Source organism: Notechis scutatus, chromosome 2, assembly GCF_049901735.1.
Source record: "Notechis scutatus isolate UNSWTSFEM ecotype Mainland chromosome 2, rNotScu1.2, whole genome shotgun sequence".
NCBI lineage: Eukaryota > Metazoa > Chordata > Lepidosauria > Squamata > Elapidae > Notechis > Notechis scutatus.
Genome location: NC_142010.1, coordinates 173840558 through 173855188, shown reverse-complemented (window position 1 = coordinate 173855188; position 14631 = coordinate 173840558). Strand labels below are relative to the sequence as shown.

The 14631-nt window shown below is 39.2% G+C and overlaps 1 protein-coding gene across 1 annotated transcript in view; it reads right to left on the bottom strand.

Moving 5' to 3' along the window:
- Window positions 1-5351: 5351 nt before the first annotated feature.
- The window catches only part of CPLX1 (complexin 1), a 170586-nt gene continuing 161306 nt past the window's right edge, over window positions 5352-14631 (bottom strand). Inside the window, exon 4 of the mRNA XM_087957415.1 lies at window positions 5352-14051. Within this exon, the coding sequence (XP_087813541.1) occupies window positions 13854-14051 (198 nt within the window). The 3' untranslated portion in view covers window positions 5352-13853. The remainder of the gene's footprint in view (window positions 14052-14631) is intronic.

The following is a 14631-nucleotide window of genomic DNA, read 5'->3' as shown; positions in this document are numbered from 1 at the left end:
GCAAGTAGCAAATTGTGCCACAAAGGAGAGGAAAAGAAAGCATTGTTCTACATTCACAGCTTTGTCTGTTCCTGAGTTGTACTAAAAACTCCGCAGTGTTTCAGTTAGAGATGGGGAAAATTCCAATTCTTGTGATTTCTCACGTGTGTGTGTTTGTGTGTGTGTGTGTGTGTGTGTGTGAGAGAGAGAGAGAGAGAGATACCTGACAATACCTATATGACAATACACTATGAATCCCATAATAGATTATTGAGACATCCCAGGCACATATTTCACAAAAGGCAGATGTGTGTTTTTTTCCAAAGGGTTTTATGGAACTGCTCCCTCTCTGAATAATATGAGGAATTTAAAGGATTTCTGTGATGCTTTTGCTTGGATTTTCAGTTGGGCATTGCTAAAACGGTAAGATGTTGAAAATACCAAATCGCTTTGAAAAGCAAGAATTGGAGGATTTAAATGGGTTTGGGGGAAAAAGAATCTTGTCTGCTATTAAATCGTCAAGTTTTATTATCGTTTGACACCTCATAAACACTGAAATCTCTTCATTCCCTGTTGTTTCTGGTCATCAGGTGCAAATGAGCTCATTTTATTTATTTCATTTGTAAAAATGTTTTGCCACCCATCTCCTTTTATTTGGGTCTATAGGAAAGGTCAATAGGTTCAGCCCACTGAGAAGATCTTCCTTATGTCCTTCAGGTGATGGTGCCAAAGTAGAAAAGACAGGTGACAAAGCTGTGTTCCTCCTTAAGGAACAAGCTGGAGACTCTCAATGGTATGGAACAAATTGCCACAGGACAACTCACCCTGGGAGTTAAATAATTAAATTGAATTAAATAATTCAATGAAATTAATTATTTAAAATAATTTAAAAGTATTTTGATTTTTGTCATACACATTTCATTTTTTCCCTCCTTTTGCATCCTTTCTTTAATGATTCCATTCCACCATTTCTTTGATAGTGATGTAAATCTTATCCCACGGTGAGTTGTCCTATGGCAAGTTGGCCATGGCTAGTTGGCCATAGTAAGCTGGCCACAGCAAGTTGGCCATGGTGAGTTGTCCTAGAGCCACCTCTCTGTTTGTTCTTTCCCATTAGGGAAACAGCTGGGACTTCCTGGGACAGGTTTAATAGGGGGAGTGGCAGTACCACTTTGACTGTATCAACTGTCTCTAGGAGGTATGTGCATTATCCAATGCTAATTAATACTATGTTTCAATTATCTCTTTGACTTAGAGTCGATTTATAGGGAAGATGCAACTTGGCTGTTCTTCTAAGTGCAGAAAGTGGGGATCAAGCTCAGTTTCTGAAAATGTGACATTTCATAGCTTATGTGTAACCCTTTTCTATAAGCCCATAAAGGATATTCTGAAAGCCAAGAATCTCCAAAAGGTGTTTTTTCTCTTGATCTTGAAAGCCTTGACAGGTTCGTTATAGGAGAGGGAGCACCTCAAATGGGCATGCTGTAAGATTAACACTTTAAATCTTGTTCTTCTTTAGTCTTATTCACACATCTCACTTGCCTAAGCAGGCAGTTCTAATGAGCTAGCTTTCATTTAAACTAGAAGATAGAATGTATAGATTAACCTTTGCATGTCCATGTCCACGCAACACCTTAAAAAACAAACCAGAGATTTGCTCTCTGGCTTCTTCTGTTTGAATGAAGCCACTGTTCGTGGGAAAAAGCCAATAGTTAATTTTGAGTGTAGAATTTTGTCATTTACTCAGAAGCCCAGGTAAGTGTGACGAAATGAGCTTGGTCTTTCCTTCTGTTTCTTTGCAAAGATACAGCTTGATCTGAGGAATGACATAATATTGCTAAAGTTATTTGATGATCTCATATAATTTCCAGCCCATTGCCTGGAAAAAACAACATCTGTCCTTAGAGTCAGTTCTGGAGATAACTGAATTGGCTCTGCAGGTTTTGTGTGTGTCTGAGGGAGGGGATACAGGTAACTAAGACTGTTCCTAAGCTTTTTTGATACTTGAAATGGAAATAACATCTGTACCCAGAAATGTAAAAAGAAATGTCTTTAATGATGCTCAAGATCTGGGACTTAAGGTAAGTCCTATGACACTGAGTCACATAAGGGGAGCATCTCAAAGCTTGTGTCAGGGTTCTGACAGATGCCCTAATTAATTTATGAGCCTCGAGCCAAGTTTCAAAAGAAATTCAATTATTTATTAGGATCAACATGTCAGCACTTTTCCTAAGTGCGGTCAGCTCTGCCCTATGTAATTTACTGCCCACCTATGACCCTGTTTCCCCCCTCCTCCCAGGGTGTGTCATAAATCACATTCTCCAATGAAGCACTTCGTGGACATGCCTCTCCGGCTGGCTCTGGTAATCTGGGACACAATCTGGAGAAAGGTAGGCATGGAATATGCTTCTGGTCATAACAACCGAATTGTTCTGTCAGATTCCCCCCCACTTCTTATGGCAACTCGAGAGCAAGCCAGGAATGCTTTACGAGCTTTTTTTTTAATCTGAATTCTGCTGGAGAGCTTAGTTTTTTCCACCCGAATTTTCCATACCAGTCAAATAAAGTCCCATCTTTATCAGCTCAAAGAAATTGAATGTTGAAGCAAACATTCCATTAACATTGTGCACCAGAGATGTTGTAGGAGATTTTGTCAACTGGTGGTTAAGAATTGCATGTTGCCTTTCTCTCGTTCATTTATACACAAACACAGGATTGTTATATAACCTCCTGTTCCTTTCATGTGCCCTCTCACTTTGCTTTTTTAAATATATTTTTGAAAACTTCCTGGTATCTGTCAAGTTGATGAATTTAAAAGCCTTCTAAAAGCTAACCTCTTCACCTTGACATGCTCAAACCAATTTTTCACTTCTACCTCCCATTTCTATCTAGACATGTAAGAAAGGGCTCTGAATATTTTATGTGCAGTGTATAATTACTAAAGGCACAAGAATCGGGATTTTTTTTTACCTTTGTCAGTTGGCAAGTTGTGTCAGCTAATGTTTATGCTGCAGTTTAGTTTTAGTGTTAGATTGCCTTTATAGCAGTGGTGGGATTTAACCAGTTTGCACCAGTTTGGGAGAACCAGTTGTTAGCTTTCTGAGCAGTTTGGTGAACTGGTTGTTGGAAGAAATTAGTGGGGCAGAGAACCGGTTGTTAAATTATTTGAATCCCACCACTGCTTTATAGTGTATATTTATTGTGGGCATGCCTGTGTTTTCTCTCAATTTCTCATTTGTGTAGTCTTGCATTCATTTTGTCATGATTTTGCACCAATTTTTGATTTTTTTTTCTCCAGCAAGGAAAAAAAAGAAGTACACATTTTCAGATGCATTTTCCCTGATACACCTACTTGGCAACACTCACGTTTTTTGCAAGCAATTTCTCTTAATGTAATGTATTTTTTAATCATCTTTTCCAAGACTGCATACAGTTTGATGTGCACTGTTGCAAAACATATCAATATTTGCACACATTTTTTTTTAACCTGAGAACTGCTTTGAAAAATCCAGACAAATGCTAATGACAATGTTCCTAGTTAGCTTTTGGCTGGTTTCAAATGAAATTTGAGTTGTAGTGTAAGGGGAATTAAGTGTAATAAAAGGCTTAGAATAATTCATTTCTTTTCCTATCATACTTCAGTAAGAGACTTCATTCTTAAGGCACAATCCAAAAAGCAGAGAGAAAGAGGATGGGCACCACAACTGGATTGAAGACTACAGATTATCTACTTCTTCCCTACAATAATATGGAGGAAAGAAAGCTGGAATGACAACTTAGTTTGAAGTGGTGACGTTGCTAAATCTTCTAGTCATGCGCTAAAATATGAGATCTGCCTTGAATCTACTGCCTAAGCAGATGTTCAGGTGATAATCGTCTTGAGCTAGGAAGCCTGGTACACAAAATCAGACTAGAACTGGAACCAGAACTGGGACCAGAAATGGTGTGCACAGTTTGAGATGATATTCAATTGCATATTGGCATGGATTCCTTCAGCAGCCCACTGGTGGGCCATGAGAAAATTTTGGAGGGCCGCAGAGAAATCTCACCCCAGAGCACCTCTCCAAAGCAATTAATCCAGGCTGCGCAGAAACACAAGGCTGCGCTGCCCACATGGCCCTCAGGAGCACTTCCCTCCCACTCACTCCTTACTTGGCAAACTTTCCTGCTAAATTGCTATTTTTTTCGTTTTCTGACCGTCATCTGTTCTGCTGTGCCGGGAAATTTAGATTAGCTAGGAAGCAGAAAATGGTTGGATTTCTTGCTTTCTAGCTAGTCTTTAGATCTTTGGCTCTGCTTTTAAGCACAACCGAACCTCCCTTAGGACTGAAGGTTTGCTTGCAAGCAAATTCAGTGCAGACCCACAGCAAGCAAATTTGAGAGACCGAGCTAGCCGATGGCAGATAGATAGATCACTGAATGATTTTGTGAGCAACTCAAATCTACCTGCTTTGCCTGATTTTGGGTAAAAGTTGCTCTTTTTTTATAAAAAATTCAATATTTACATACATGGTGTGTTGTGAGTTAATTTTTACAAGCAAATTTTATGTGACAGACTGAGCTAGCCAATGGCAGATAGATAGATCTCTGAATGAATCTGTGATTCTGTGAGCAACTCAATCTGCCTGCCTGCCTTTTGCCTGATTTTGGGTAAAAGTTGCTCTTTCTTTTATAAAAAATAATAATCAATATTTATAATATTTACATACAAGCCATGCCCAGCCATCACATGACCACCAAGCCACACCCACAAATTAGGCCATACCCACAGAACTGGTTAGTGATCCCTTGGATCAAAAATTATGAGTTTGGTGGTCCCTGAGGTCCAAAAGGTTGGCGACCGCTGCCTTAGAACATAGAATAACAAAGTTAGAAGAGAGCAGGAAACCCTATATCATTTCAGACAAATGATTGTCCACTCTCTTTTTTGAAAGCCTTCACTGATGGAGCACCCACAACTTCCGAAGACAAGACCATTCCATTGGTCAATTGCTCTCACTGTTAGGAAATTTGTCCTTAGTTCTAGATAGTTTAGTTAACTGCTTATTAAGCATATTGTATTGCTTTCAGTCAGACACCCATTTGACACTTAGGCAGGCATTAAATATGGACATAACTTTCAGTGACTTTGGTTCTGGATAAGACCAATTATTCAGTTTTCAGATAAATGTGAAAATACAATGCATGGATAAGAAAAAAAAAAACATCTTCAGACTTCATATCTCAAATAGGCTTATGCATTGGCCAACTAGAGTTGGCTACAACTTTGTGTCAAGTGACATTTTGTTAGCAAACCCGATTTTGCTGCCTAGAAATGCACAGAAAGGTCCACAGTCCCATTTTATGATAGGAATTTCACAGGGGGAGGGGAAGAGTATGTAATCACTTTTATTATTACTGTTTGCTTGTTTGTTGTTGTTTATTGGCTGTGACTCCATTTGAAAAGAACATGGTACCATTTGAACCCACTTCATGCAGGAAAAGGTAGCAGGCAAGTTACAAACAAAATTTACATTCACAAAGTCTCTACTTGAAGTCACCTTCTGGTTGATTTGGAAGGTGCTGCATGCATTCGAGGGGGGGGAGAGAAGAAAAGGAGAGCTTTCCCCCCCTCTTATTAGAAAATGCCCACCTAATTACATGTTCTGCTCTGTTTATTATGCGAGTGGAGTGTGAAAACAAGCATGGTTTAAAAAGACATTGACTGAAAGATGTTGCCGACTGAGCACATAGAATCGCGGTTAACACGGAGTCAAATGTATACAGAGGTAACGGGATCAGATATAAGTAGGACATTACATTCAGATCACAACAACAGATTCCTAATGGTTGATTCTAATGTTCTAAGAGCCTGTTTGGAAGAATGCATTGAACGTCATTGGAGTGCTGTTTCTTGGTAGAAAGTTAGGGCAGATGAAAACAAAGCTAACACATTGTCCTGGAAACAGAGATGGAAATTCCCAAAGTGATGTAGCACACAATCTAAAGTTTTGCTTCCTGTTTGTTTCTTCGTTTCAAACACAGAATAGCATTGTGATTTCATATTGCAGTCTGATTTTATATGGCTTTCTCTAAGGATAGATGCAAATTCATGAAGCTCCACTGCCAAACTTAGCTGATCCCTTGGCTTCTCCCAACCCCCAAAGGGATTAATACACTGCTTTATTTATATTTCATTAAACAGGGATGTAGGGAAGACAACACAGAAATGAAGGAAATGTCCAAACTGGTGTAATCAATGAAAAGCATTTGTACCTGAGATAGAACTTATCATGATGGAATTTCAAAACCAAAATAAATGTTGAAAAATGTTATGTATTCTGGGGATAGAAAAAAGATATGCAGAATCTAAGGAAAGAATCACACTTCTCTTTGGTCTTCTTAATGTGTATTCACTGGCTGTGTGCTAGATGTCAACGTTTCTGGAAGTGATCCCAAAATTTATACAAATTAAAAGCTGAGAACCCAGGGACTGTGCTGAAATCTTTCTTTTCAAGGTGGAAAGTGTCCATTTTAATTATGTTCACACAACTACTGGCACGTTGTTGAGGGAGACAACCCCTCAAAACTGGCATTGCTTTCAGGTATAAACTACACATTCAGCAACACGATATGCCAAAGTCCAGGGCATATTTTGTCAGTTCAGATTGAATGGGATGAAAAATGAAAAACATTTTTTTTAAAAAAAAGCCTTGCATGCTAAAAAAAAATAAAAAAAATAGCACATCAGAAGAAAGATTTTTCCTCTCTGATTTCCTTATATTTGACATGCCAATGATGAATAGGCTAGTACAGAAAAACATTGAGACTAGATCTATTTAATGCTTGAAGTAGAACAATCCTGAAAGGATCCCACCCTATAATTTCATTATAGTTTGTCCCTAAGCTTACTTTAATAGAGCTGATTTAAGGGAAATATATGAGCTTTCCCTCCAATCTTAGTCCCCCCACCATGCATGCTTTTATTTGTAAAAAAAGAATTGGAAAAATGTATGGCTTTAAATCCTATTAGACTCAAGATGGAATCTTAATTAATATTCCTTTTATTTTTTACCAGGGAGAAGCTCCAAACTGAACTCAAACAGATTCAAAAACTAGTATACAGAATATGAATTTTAGCTGGCTATCACAGGTTTGATTTTTAACCTACAATGAAATAATATATTTATTTTTAATGAAGGATGAAACAGGAAAAAACGGTTGCATTTCACACCATGTAAACCATCTGGCAAGGACTGGCTAATTTCAAATACAGAGATGAGCATAGCTGGAGAAGACCTGGGCTCATGATCAGTGCACCAATATAACAAAGGATGGTGACTTTTTCTGGCCCAAAGCCCTGTTCCCAGCTGCCTAAAATCACATGAACTAGTAAAATCTCATACTGTTTGGATAATCATGTAAGATTTTGGTGATGGCTCATCGGAACTCATCATCTTTGCCCATCACACTGATTGCTGCTGTGTTTAAATTGTTCTTTTAAATATTTTTTATTTAATTTAGAAAACGCAAGAGTTGTATGGATAGTGCTGAATGGCCAGGCACTGAAGAATAGCAATCAGAGGTTCATTTGCTATGAACTTTAGGCTTGTCAAGGCATTTAAAATTCTAAGCATGGAGGAGAAGCAGGAATACCTGTTTCCAAGTCAGCCCTACTTCCTCTACTTCCAATCTCATCTTAATAAGCTCTGAATTAAATCTTGCTGAATGTGATCTGCACAGCCAAGAACCCTGATTGGGCATATCTGTGGATCTCAGAGTGCATTTGATTGTGGTCATAGGTATATGGCTTGAGTTTTCCTTTAGATCATCCTCATCAACATGGCAAAGTTGGATGTGTGTGTGTGTGTGAAAGGGAAAGGGATAGGGTTAGATTAGACATCAATGTCTGCCCAGGCTTTCTGAATGCCTGATAATTAAATAATAATAATAATAATAAGGGCACATGCTACTCATAAATTTAAATGGAATTAAAGATAATTCCTTGAGAACTATAGTTCTGGGTAAGAACAGGACACCAGGAAGCTAATCAGAAACTCTTTTTTTCCATCTTTGCAAAATTTCATTTTTTAAGATTCACGTGGGGAGCTCAAATCAATTAAAAAAGATGCTTTCTTGCATTCATACTAAAGGTAGAATTTCAGCAGCCTGAGCCTTCAACTAAATCTGAGAAGAAAGAAGAAGGAAATAAAGTTAGGTAATTGCTTTATGCCAGCCTGGAAAAATAGGACAAAGATGCTGAATTTTGCTGAAGTTGCTGGCTGAACTGAGAAACATGAAGCAACACATCTGTCACTTTAAAGCCCCCCCACATCTGGGTATATTGAGAATCTATTGATATTAAGAGATGCCTGCATGATTTTGGGAAGATCACCATATTGTCATGAAGGCATCTATTGGGCCGTTCCATCTGATGGAATGAGGTTGCTGGGCCCAAAGAGTTGGATTGTTTCAAAGGACCTTTTGAAGAAGTACTCTGTAGGAATAAAAATTATATGGGTCCCAATTGCTTTGAAAAGCTGGTAAGGAATGTATCGTTCTTGACCTTAGGATTCATAGACCTAGAATGTTATTCTCTATCATGGTAGCTGCATTGTATCTACTTGCATTCCTGTCAATAACACTGCACTTTTTTAAAAAAATGTTTTGTTTTGTTTTGTAATGGTTTCTATAAACTACCTTTTAAAACTTGTAATGGAAAATGTTATACGTCGGGTTTTTTCAAACTGTGGTCTGGAGTTCTATGAGAATGTAACAGTTTCTAAGGCTAAAGGCAAAATAAAATAAAAACACTGAATGCAACCAATTTTCCATCACCAGAGCTTTGTTTCCTGATCAGGATTTCTAGTTGTTTTTTTTTTTCTAAATAACTAACAGTTTTTTGTTTAAGCAACACAGCTCGAAAAAGTTAGAAAACCTCTTTAGTGAGTGACTGAGGAAATATCTAAATGGAAAATGTATTTCCCCAACCGAGTCACTGGCACATGAGGAAAATACTGTTTTTGTTAGAAATGGAAATCAAATAATTAACAAGAAATCAAAAATGAACCATGTGCACAAAGTCAGACTTTGAACAGAACACAAACAAGTTTTAAAACTCCCATTTTTCTTTGCCTAACTTGGTACAATCCCAATGTAGTGATAGAACTACAACTAAGTGGGACTACAACAACTAATTCTTAGTTCAGAATTCCATGAGCTGTAATGTCAACACATATGAAGGATTTGGAAAAACTGGGGTCAAGGGAATTCTGCTCAAAGGATTCCTGTCTTGGAAACTGACTTTGCTTTTCACAATAGGGGTTGCCAAGATGGCACATTAAAAAAAAAAACAGCACAATGATCTCTTTCCCTTCCCCATGTGGGAATGCTGTGTTCACCCTTGTAATCTCAATAATAAACATTTTTATAATTTAAAACAACAGTTTCAATATGGCTTCACCGCTCACCACTTAAGCATATTATTTCCTGACAAAACATGTTGGGACTATTCCCCAGTTTAAGCTTTATTACAGAGATCAGGAAGACTAAAAAGATGTTTTGAGCATCCGTGCTTTCTTTAAAACCCATTAATAAGCTGTATTGTTCACTAAGTTTATTGCCATACGTAGCCCATTATGCAATGTAGCAATAGCACTTAGACTTATATAGTGCTTCACAGTGTTTTACAGCCCTCTCTAAGTGGTTTATAGGGACAGCATATTGCCCCCAACTATCTGGGTCCTCATAATGTTACTTTGGCTAACAGGGGGCAGGAAATTATTTGAATGCTCTCCCAGACAAAATATTTCACTTTGGGACACCAAGAAATTCCCAGACATGTTGACTTTTGTTTTCTTTTTGGTTAAAAAGAAACATATATGAAAAGAGTTTTTTTTAAAATGTACAATTCCTTTCTTCTACATTATAATCATTTCCCACATCTGCCTTCCCTATATAGGCTATATTGTCGTATAAAAAGTGACACAATCACATGATGCTGCAGATCATGGGCCCTGCTCTGATTCCCATTCTAAAGTGAACTTAACTGTCTTTTTCCACTGGGTGTAGGCTAGGTATAGGGACACAGCAAGAAAACCTTGAGGAAACTACTTAGAGATGATTACAACAACCACTGCAAAAACAGGGAAAGGATTAGGCTGAGTCCTCCCCTATTCCTGGAATATAAGAGGGAGGAAAGGAAAAACCATAGTCAGGATTGTAAAACACTGTTATGATAACTAAGTGGTTCTTGGGCTCAGCCTCTTTAAGACGTATGGACTTCAATTCCCAGAATTCTCCAGCCATCATGCTGCTGGTGAATACTAGGATTTGAAGTCCACACATCTTAAAGCTGTGGACCTTGAGAAACATTGCAAGAGTCTATTTCAGTTGATAATGTTGTACTCAAACTCTAGCCTCGTTTGATCAGGTCAGCTTCAAAGGGCTGATATTGGTAGTTCCAGTTCTGATTGTGGGAAGGATTGCTGACAGTTTGACTTGATGCCAGGACACTAGAGAACAGAAGCAATGTACAGCAATCTTTTGCAGTTTTGCCAAATCTGGGCTACAAACATCTAGAGGATCATGAGATAGCACCAAACAGTTTAGACAGATGTTCTTAATTGAAAGGTCAGGAACTGAATTTGGGATTGTAAAAAAATAAAATAAAAAATACATATAATATTGCTGAGCTACTAAACTATAGCCATTCCCTGATTTTGAACCAAGCTTTAGTCTGCTTAGTTTCAGTAAGTGGCTATCAGACACAAAACAAGGTTTTTTATTATTATGGGCAAACTAAGTACGTAGCAGATAACTGACAAAAGCCAATGCAAATTGGACTCTCTGAATCAGTATGAACCACTGTTGTCATTTAGTCCCTTTGCTTCTCTTTGGATGGAAGTTTATGTGTTGTCCATGTACAATAATAGTATGTATTTATCTGGAATATGTTTGCTTCTCTGTGATTAGTGACATGGAATATTGGCCTACAAATTGATCCCAGGCTTTAAATTGTGAATTTTTTTTAGGATTAGTTCAAACTTCAGCGAAGAAGCTTTTAAAACCTCTAAGGACCTATGCCTCTCATAACTCACTTTAATAGCTAACACCCTGATTGACTGTTGTAAAAAAAAAAGAGAGAGAGAAATTTAACAGGATAACTCTATCTGCCTGTTAACTGGCACAGAATTACCAGCTGTCCAACAAAAGAACAATATGAATTCCTTTTTGTCTATGTTCAATGTCCTCCATCCAACAGGGATAGTCTTAAAATCAAATATTGTCAGACTTTTTGAGTATCTAACAGGCTTTCTCTGCAGCTTTATTGTTGCTTTATTTGACTTTTCTTGACCTCATGGACCATAGCATGCCAGGCCCTCTGTCCTCCAGTGTCTCCCGAATTTGCCCAAATTCATATTCACTGCGTCAATGACCCTATCTAACCATCTCATTCTCTGCTGTTACCTTATCTTTCTCAACATCTGGGTCCTTTCCAATGAGTCCTCCCTTCTCATTAGATGGCCAAAGTATTTGAGCATCACTACCTGTTCTTCCAAGAACAGTTTCTCTAATAAATGCTAACAAGTTAACAAGCACAGTTTTATGACCTTGGTTAATTAAATGCCTCCTGGGCTACTGCTGCTGCCTGGAATTGACAAGACTTTAATCAGTTATTGCTGAATATTTTTTGTCTCCTAATGGGCTGTAGCCCATTTCTGGTTGGATTGGAAGAAAGGGTATTTCTGATGCTGGGAAAGATGATTTTATATACACATAAGGGAAAGTCCTTTTTTTTGCAGTGGTTTTTGTTGATGTCAAGAAAATAAATTTTAATCTGTCCTCCTTTCCTCCCATTTGTCCTCCTTTCGACTTGTTAGCGTTCTCCTTCCATCTGTTCAGATATCTGTTAACCCTAGCTTTGTGGTGTTTTTGTATTTGATATCAAAATATATATTGGAACCTGCAGAAACTCAGACACACCACCTGTCTATGACATCTTAAACCAGATGAATTCATTTCCCCTGGGAATATGTAACTGTCCTTTTAGCATGGGGTGGCCACAACTCCTGTTTTCATCAAAATGACAAAAGGGGCCTCCCACTAGATGTGTGTCTGATGTCACAACCCAGGACCAGGTACAGGGCTTGAAGTGCGGTCAGCCCAATGCTACTTCCCTCACACTGACTGGTTGGATCCCTTACTGGGGACGTTGCTCACTTTCAGAGTTGAACCTGGCTCTTCATGCCCCCACCTCCTAGGGTTATGCTAGAAGGGGTAAACAAGCTGTAGGATGTGAAAACAGCATTTAGATTTAAAATGCATTGATTTCTATTAAGTCTTTGTCACACTATTCTCACACTAATAGTGAGCGGCCAAAATGACTTTGAGCGCTTTGATCCTTATTGAAAAAGCACAGGTGGGCCTCTCTAACCCATGTGCACTTGGAGTAAAATGTATTTCTGACTACTCTCTTCTACAAAATGTGTATGCTTTAGTACTAGTGTATAAGCTACTAATTTCTCTCATATAGAAGATAAAGAGAGAGCTGAATAGTCACCCATGTTGTGATTAAAAAGGTTATTTGATGGAGATGAATATTTCTCTTGGAGTTGTATTTTGGAGAATATTCAATTTTTCTTGTTGAAGTTACAACCACCCCCTTGCCAGATGCTCTATTGTTTTGCCTTCTCTCTCCCCTTCCCATCTGGTTCCAGCTTCTCCTTCTACTTCAAGCTTTTTGAGCTTAACCTCCTAAAGTGATTAGAAAAGATAAAAATCAACTGGGACAATGATCAATAGTTTTGGACCCCAGTGACAAGAGGAGGAGGGGGGGATTAAATGGAGACTGGGAAAAATGCATCACTGAGAAATCACATGAATGATCCCAGACAGTCAGGAATCAAAATATAATATGTGTAAGAGGAAGTGACAGAGTAAAACAACAAAAAAAAGGATATGTTTCTTATGTCTTAAGGTGTGTGATGAGGGCTAAACAAAATCACGAGGTGGCAGGAGAATAAGAAAAGAAAAGGAAGGGAAAGGAACATACACAGACAAACGTTTTGATGGCATCATACCAATGACAGCTAGTCCTCATTAGCAACTGCAGTTGGGACGGGCAATTCTGTGGTTAAGCAAAGCGATCATTAAGTGAACTCGCAACTGTGCTTACAATCTCCCTTCAGCTTTCTTTTGCTTTACAAACTTGCAAAGATCGTAAATGCAAGGATTGATCGCAAAGCTACTTTTTTGCCGCCTTTATAATTGTCAACGGTCACTAAACGAGGACTACTTGCACTGAAACAGGGATATTTTTTTTTCAGAGACTGTCAAGACTAAAAAACGTCTACCTTCACTCTGCACTCTCTCTCTCTCTCTCTTCTCTCTCTCTCCTCTTTCCTCTCTCCTCTCTCTCTCTCTTCTCTCTCTTTCTTTCTCCTATGCTGTGATGGGGGACAGCCTAATTCCTTGTTAGACTTTTCCTGGGCAGGGAGAAGCTACTTGTAGCTCGCTTTGGCTGAAGCGTTCTTCTTTCCGGAAGAGGCAAACCAAAGATGGCCCCCTCCCTTTCTCTGTATAAGGAAACACCTGTCCTTTTGTTTAAAAACACATGTAAAACTATGGCTTTAGAATAATAATAAGAGGAATAAACAGTTGTGTAGACTGCAGCTCATTAATCTTTTCCATCCCTTTGGAGGCATCGTCTAGAAGTGAGGGTGTACAAAATCAGGAATGAAAGGGAGGGAGGGGCTCAAGGGAATGGCTGGGATTGGAGCAGAGCATGGGAAGGGAAGGGGCGTGAGAGGTGGTGGTTAAGTCTAAATTCCCCATTGGTCAATGAGAAATCCATTGCTTTACTGTCCATGGACAGGCTGGCAGTCTGTCGCAGTTTACTTCTTAAACATATCCTGGAGTGGACCTGGCAGGTATTTAATAACGGTATCTAGGATGCTTTCCTCTTCCTCCTCGTCCTCGTCCCCACAGCCCGGCGGGATGGCTTTCTTGGGGCGCGTCAGGCTGCCTTCTGCATTTGCTTCCAGGGCAGCTTGGGCCTCTGCTTCTCTTTCCTCCTTCTTCTTAATGCCATACTGCAGAAAGGGGAGAGAAAGAACAGAGGCTTTAAGCAACGGATGGGAAACCAATCAAGGAGAGAGCTAACCTAGAAATAAGGAGACATTTCCCGACAGGACAATTAATCAGGGGGACAGCTTGCTTTTCAGAAGCGATGGGCGCTCCGTCGCTGGAGATTTCTAAGAAGAGATTCGACGGTCATTTGTCTGAAAGGGTACAGGGGGTTGGACTAGAAGACCTCCAAGATCCTTCCCAACTTTGTTATTCTGTTATAATCAGAAAGGATACCAGCCCAATGTCAAGATTTGCTTTAGGGCAGATGACATCATGCCAGAACCCATTCTGGCCAATGGTGCACTCCAGTGGCGGGATTCAAAAAGTTTTACTACTGGTTCTGTGGGCGTGGCTTGGTGGGCATGGCAAGGGAAGGATACTGTAAAATCTCCATTCCCACCCCACTCCTGGGGGAAGGTTACTGCAAAATCCCCATTCCCTCTCCACCCCACTGACCTGCTTTCCAGCTTTCCATCTGTGTGCAGGGCAACAAAAGAAGACCCAGCCGATCAGCTGGGACTCAGGAGGCAGAGAATAGATGAG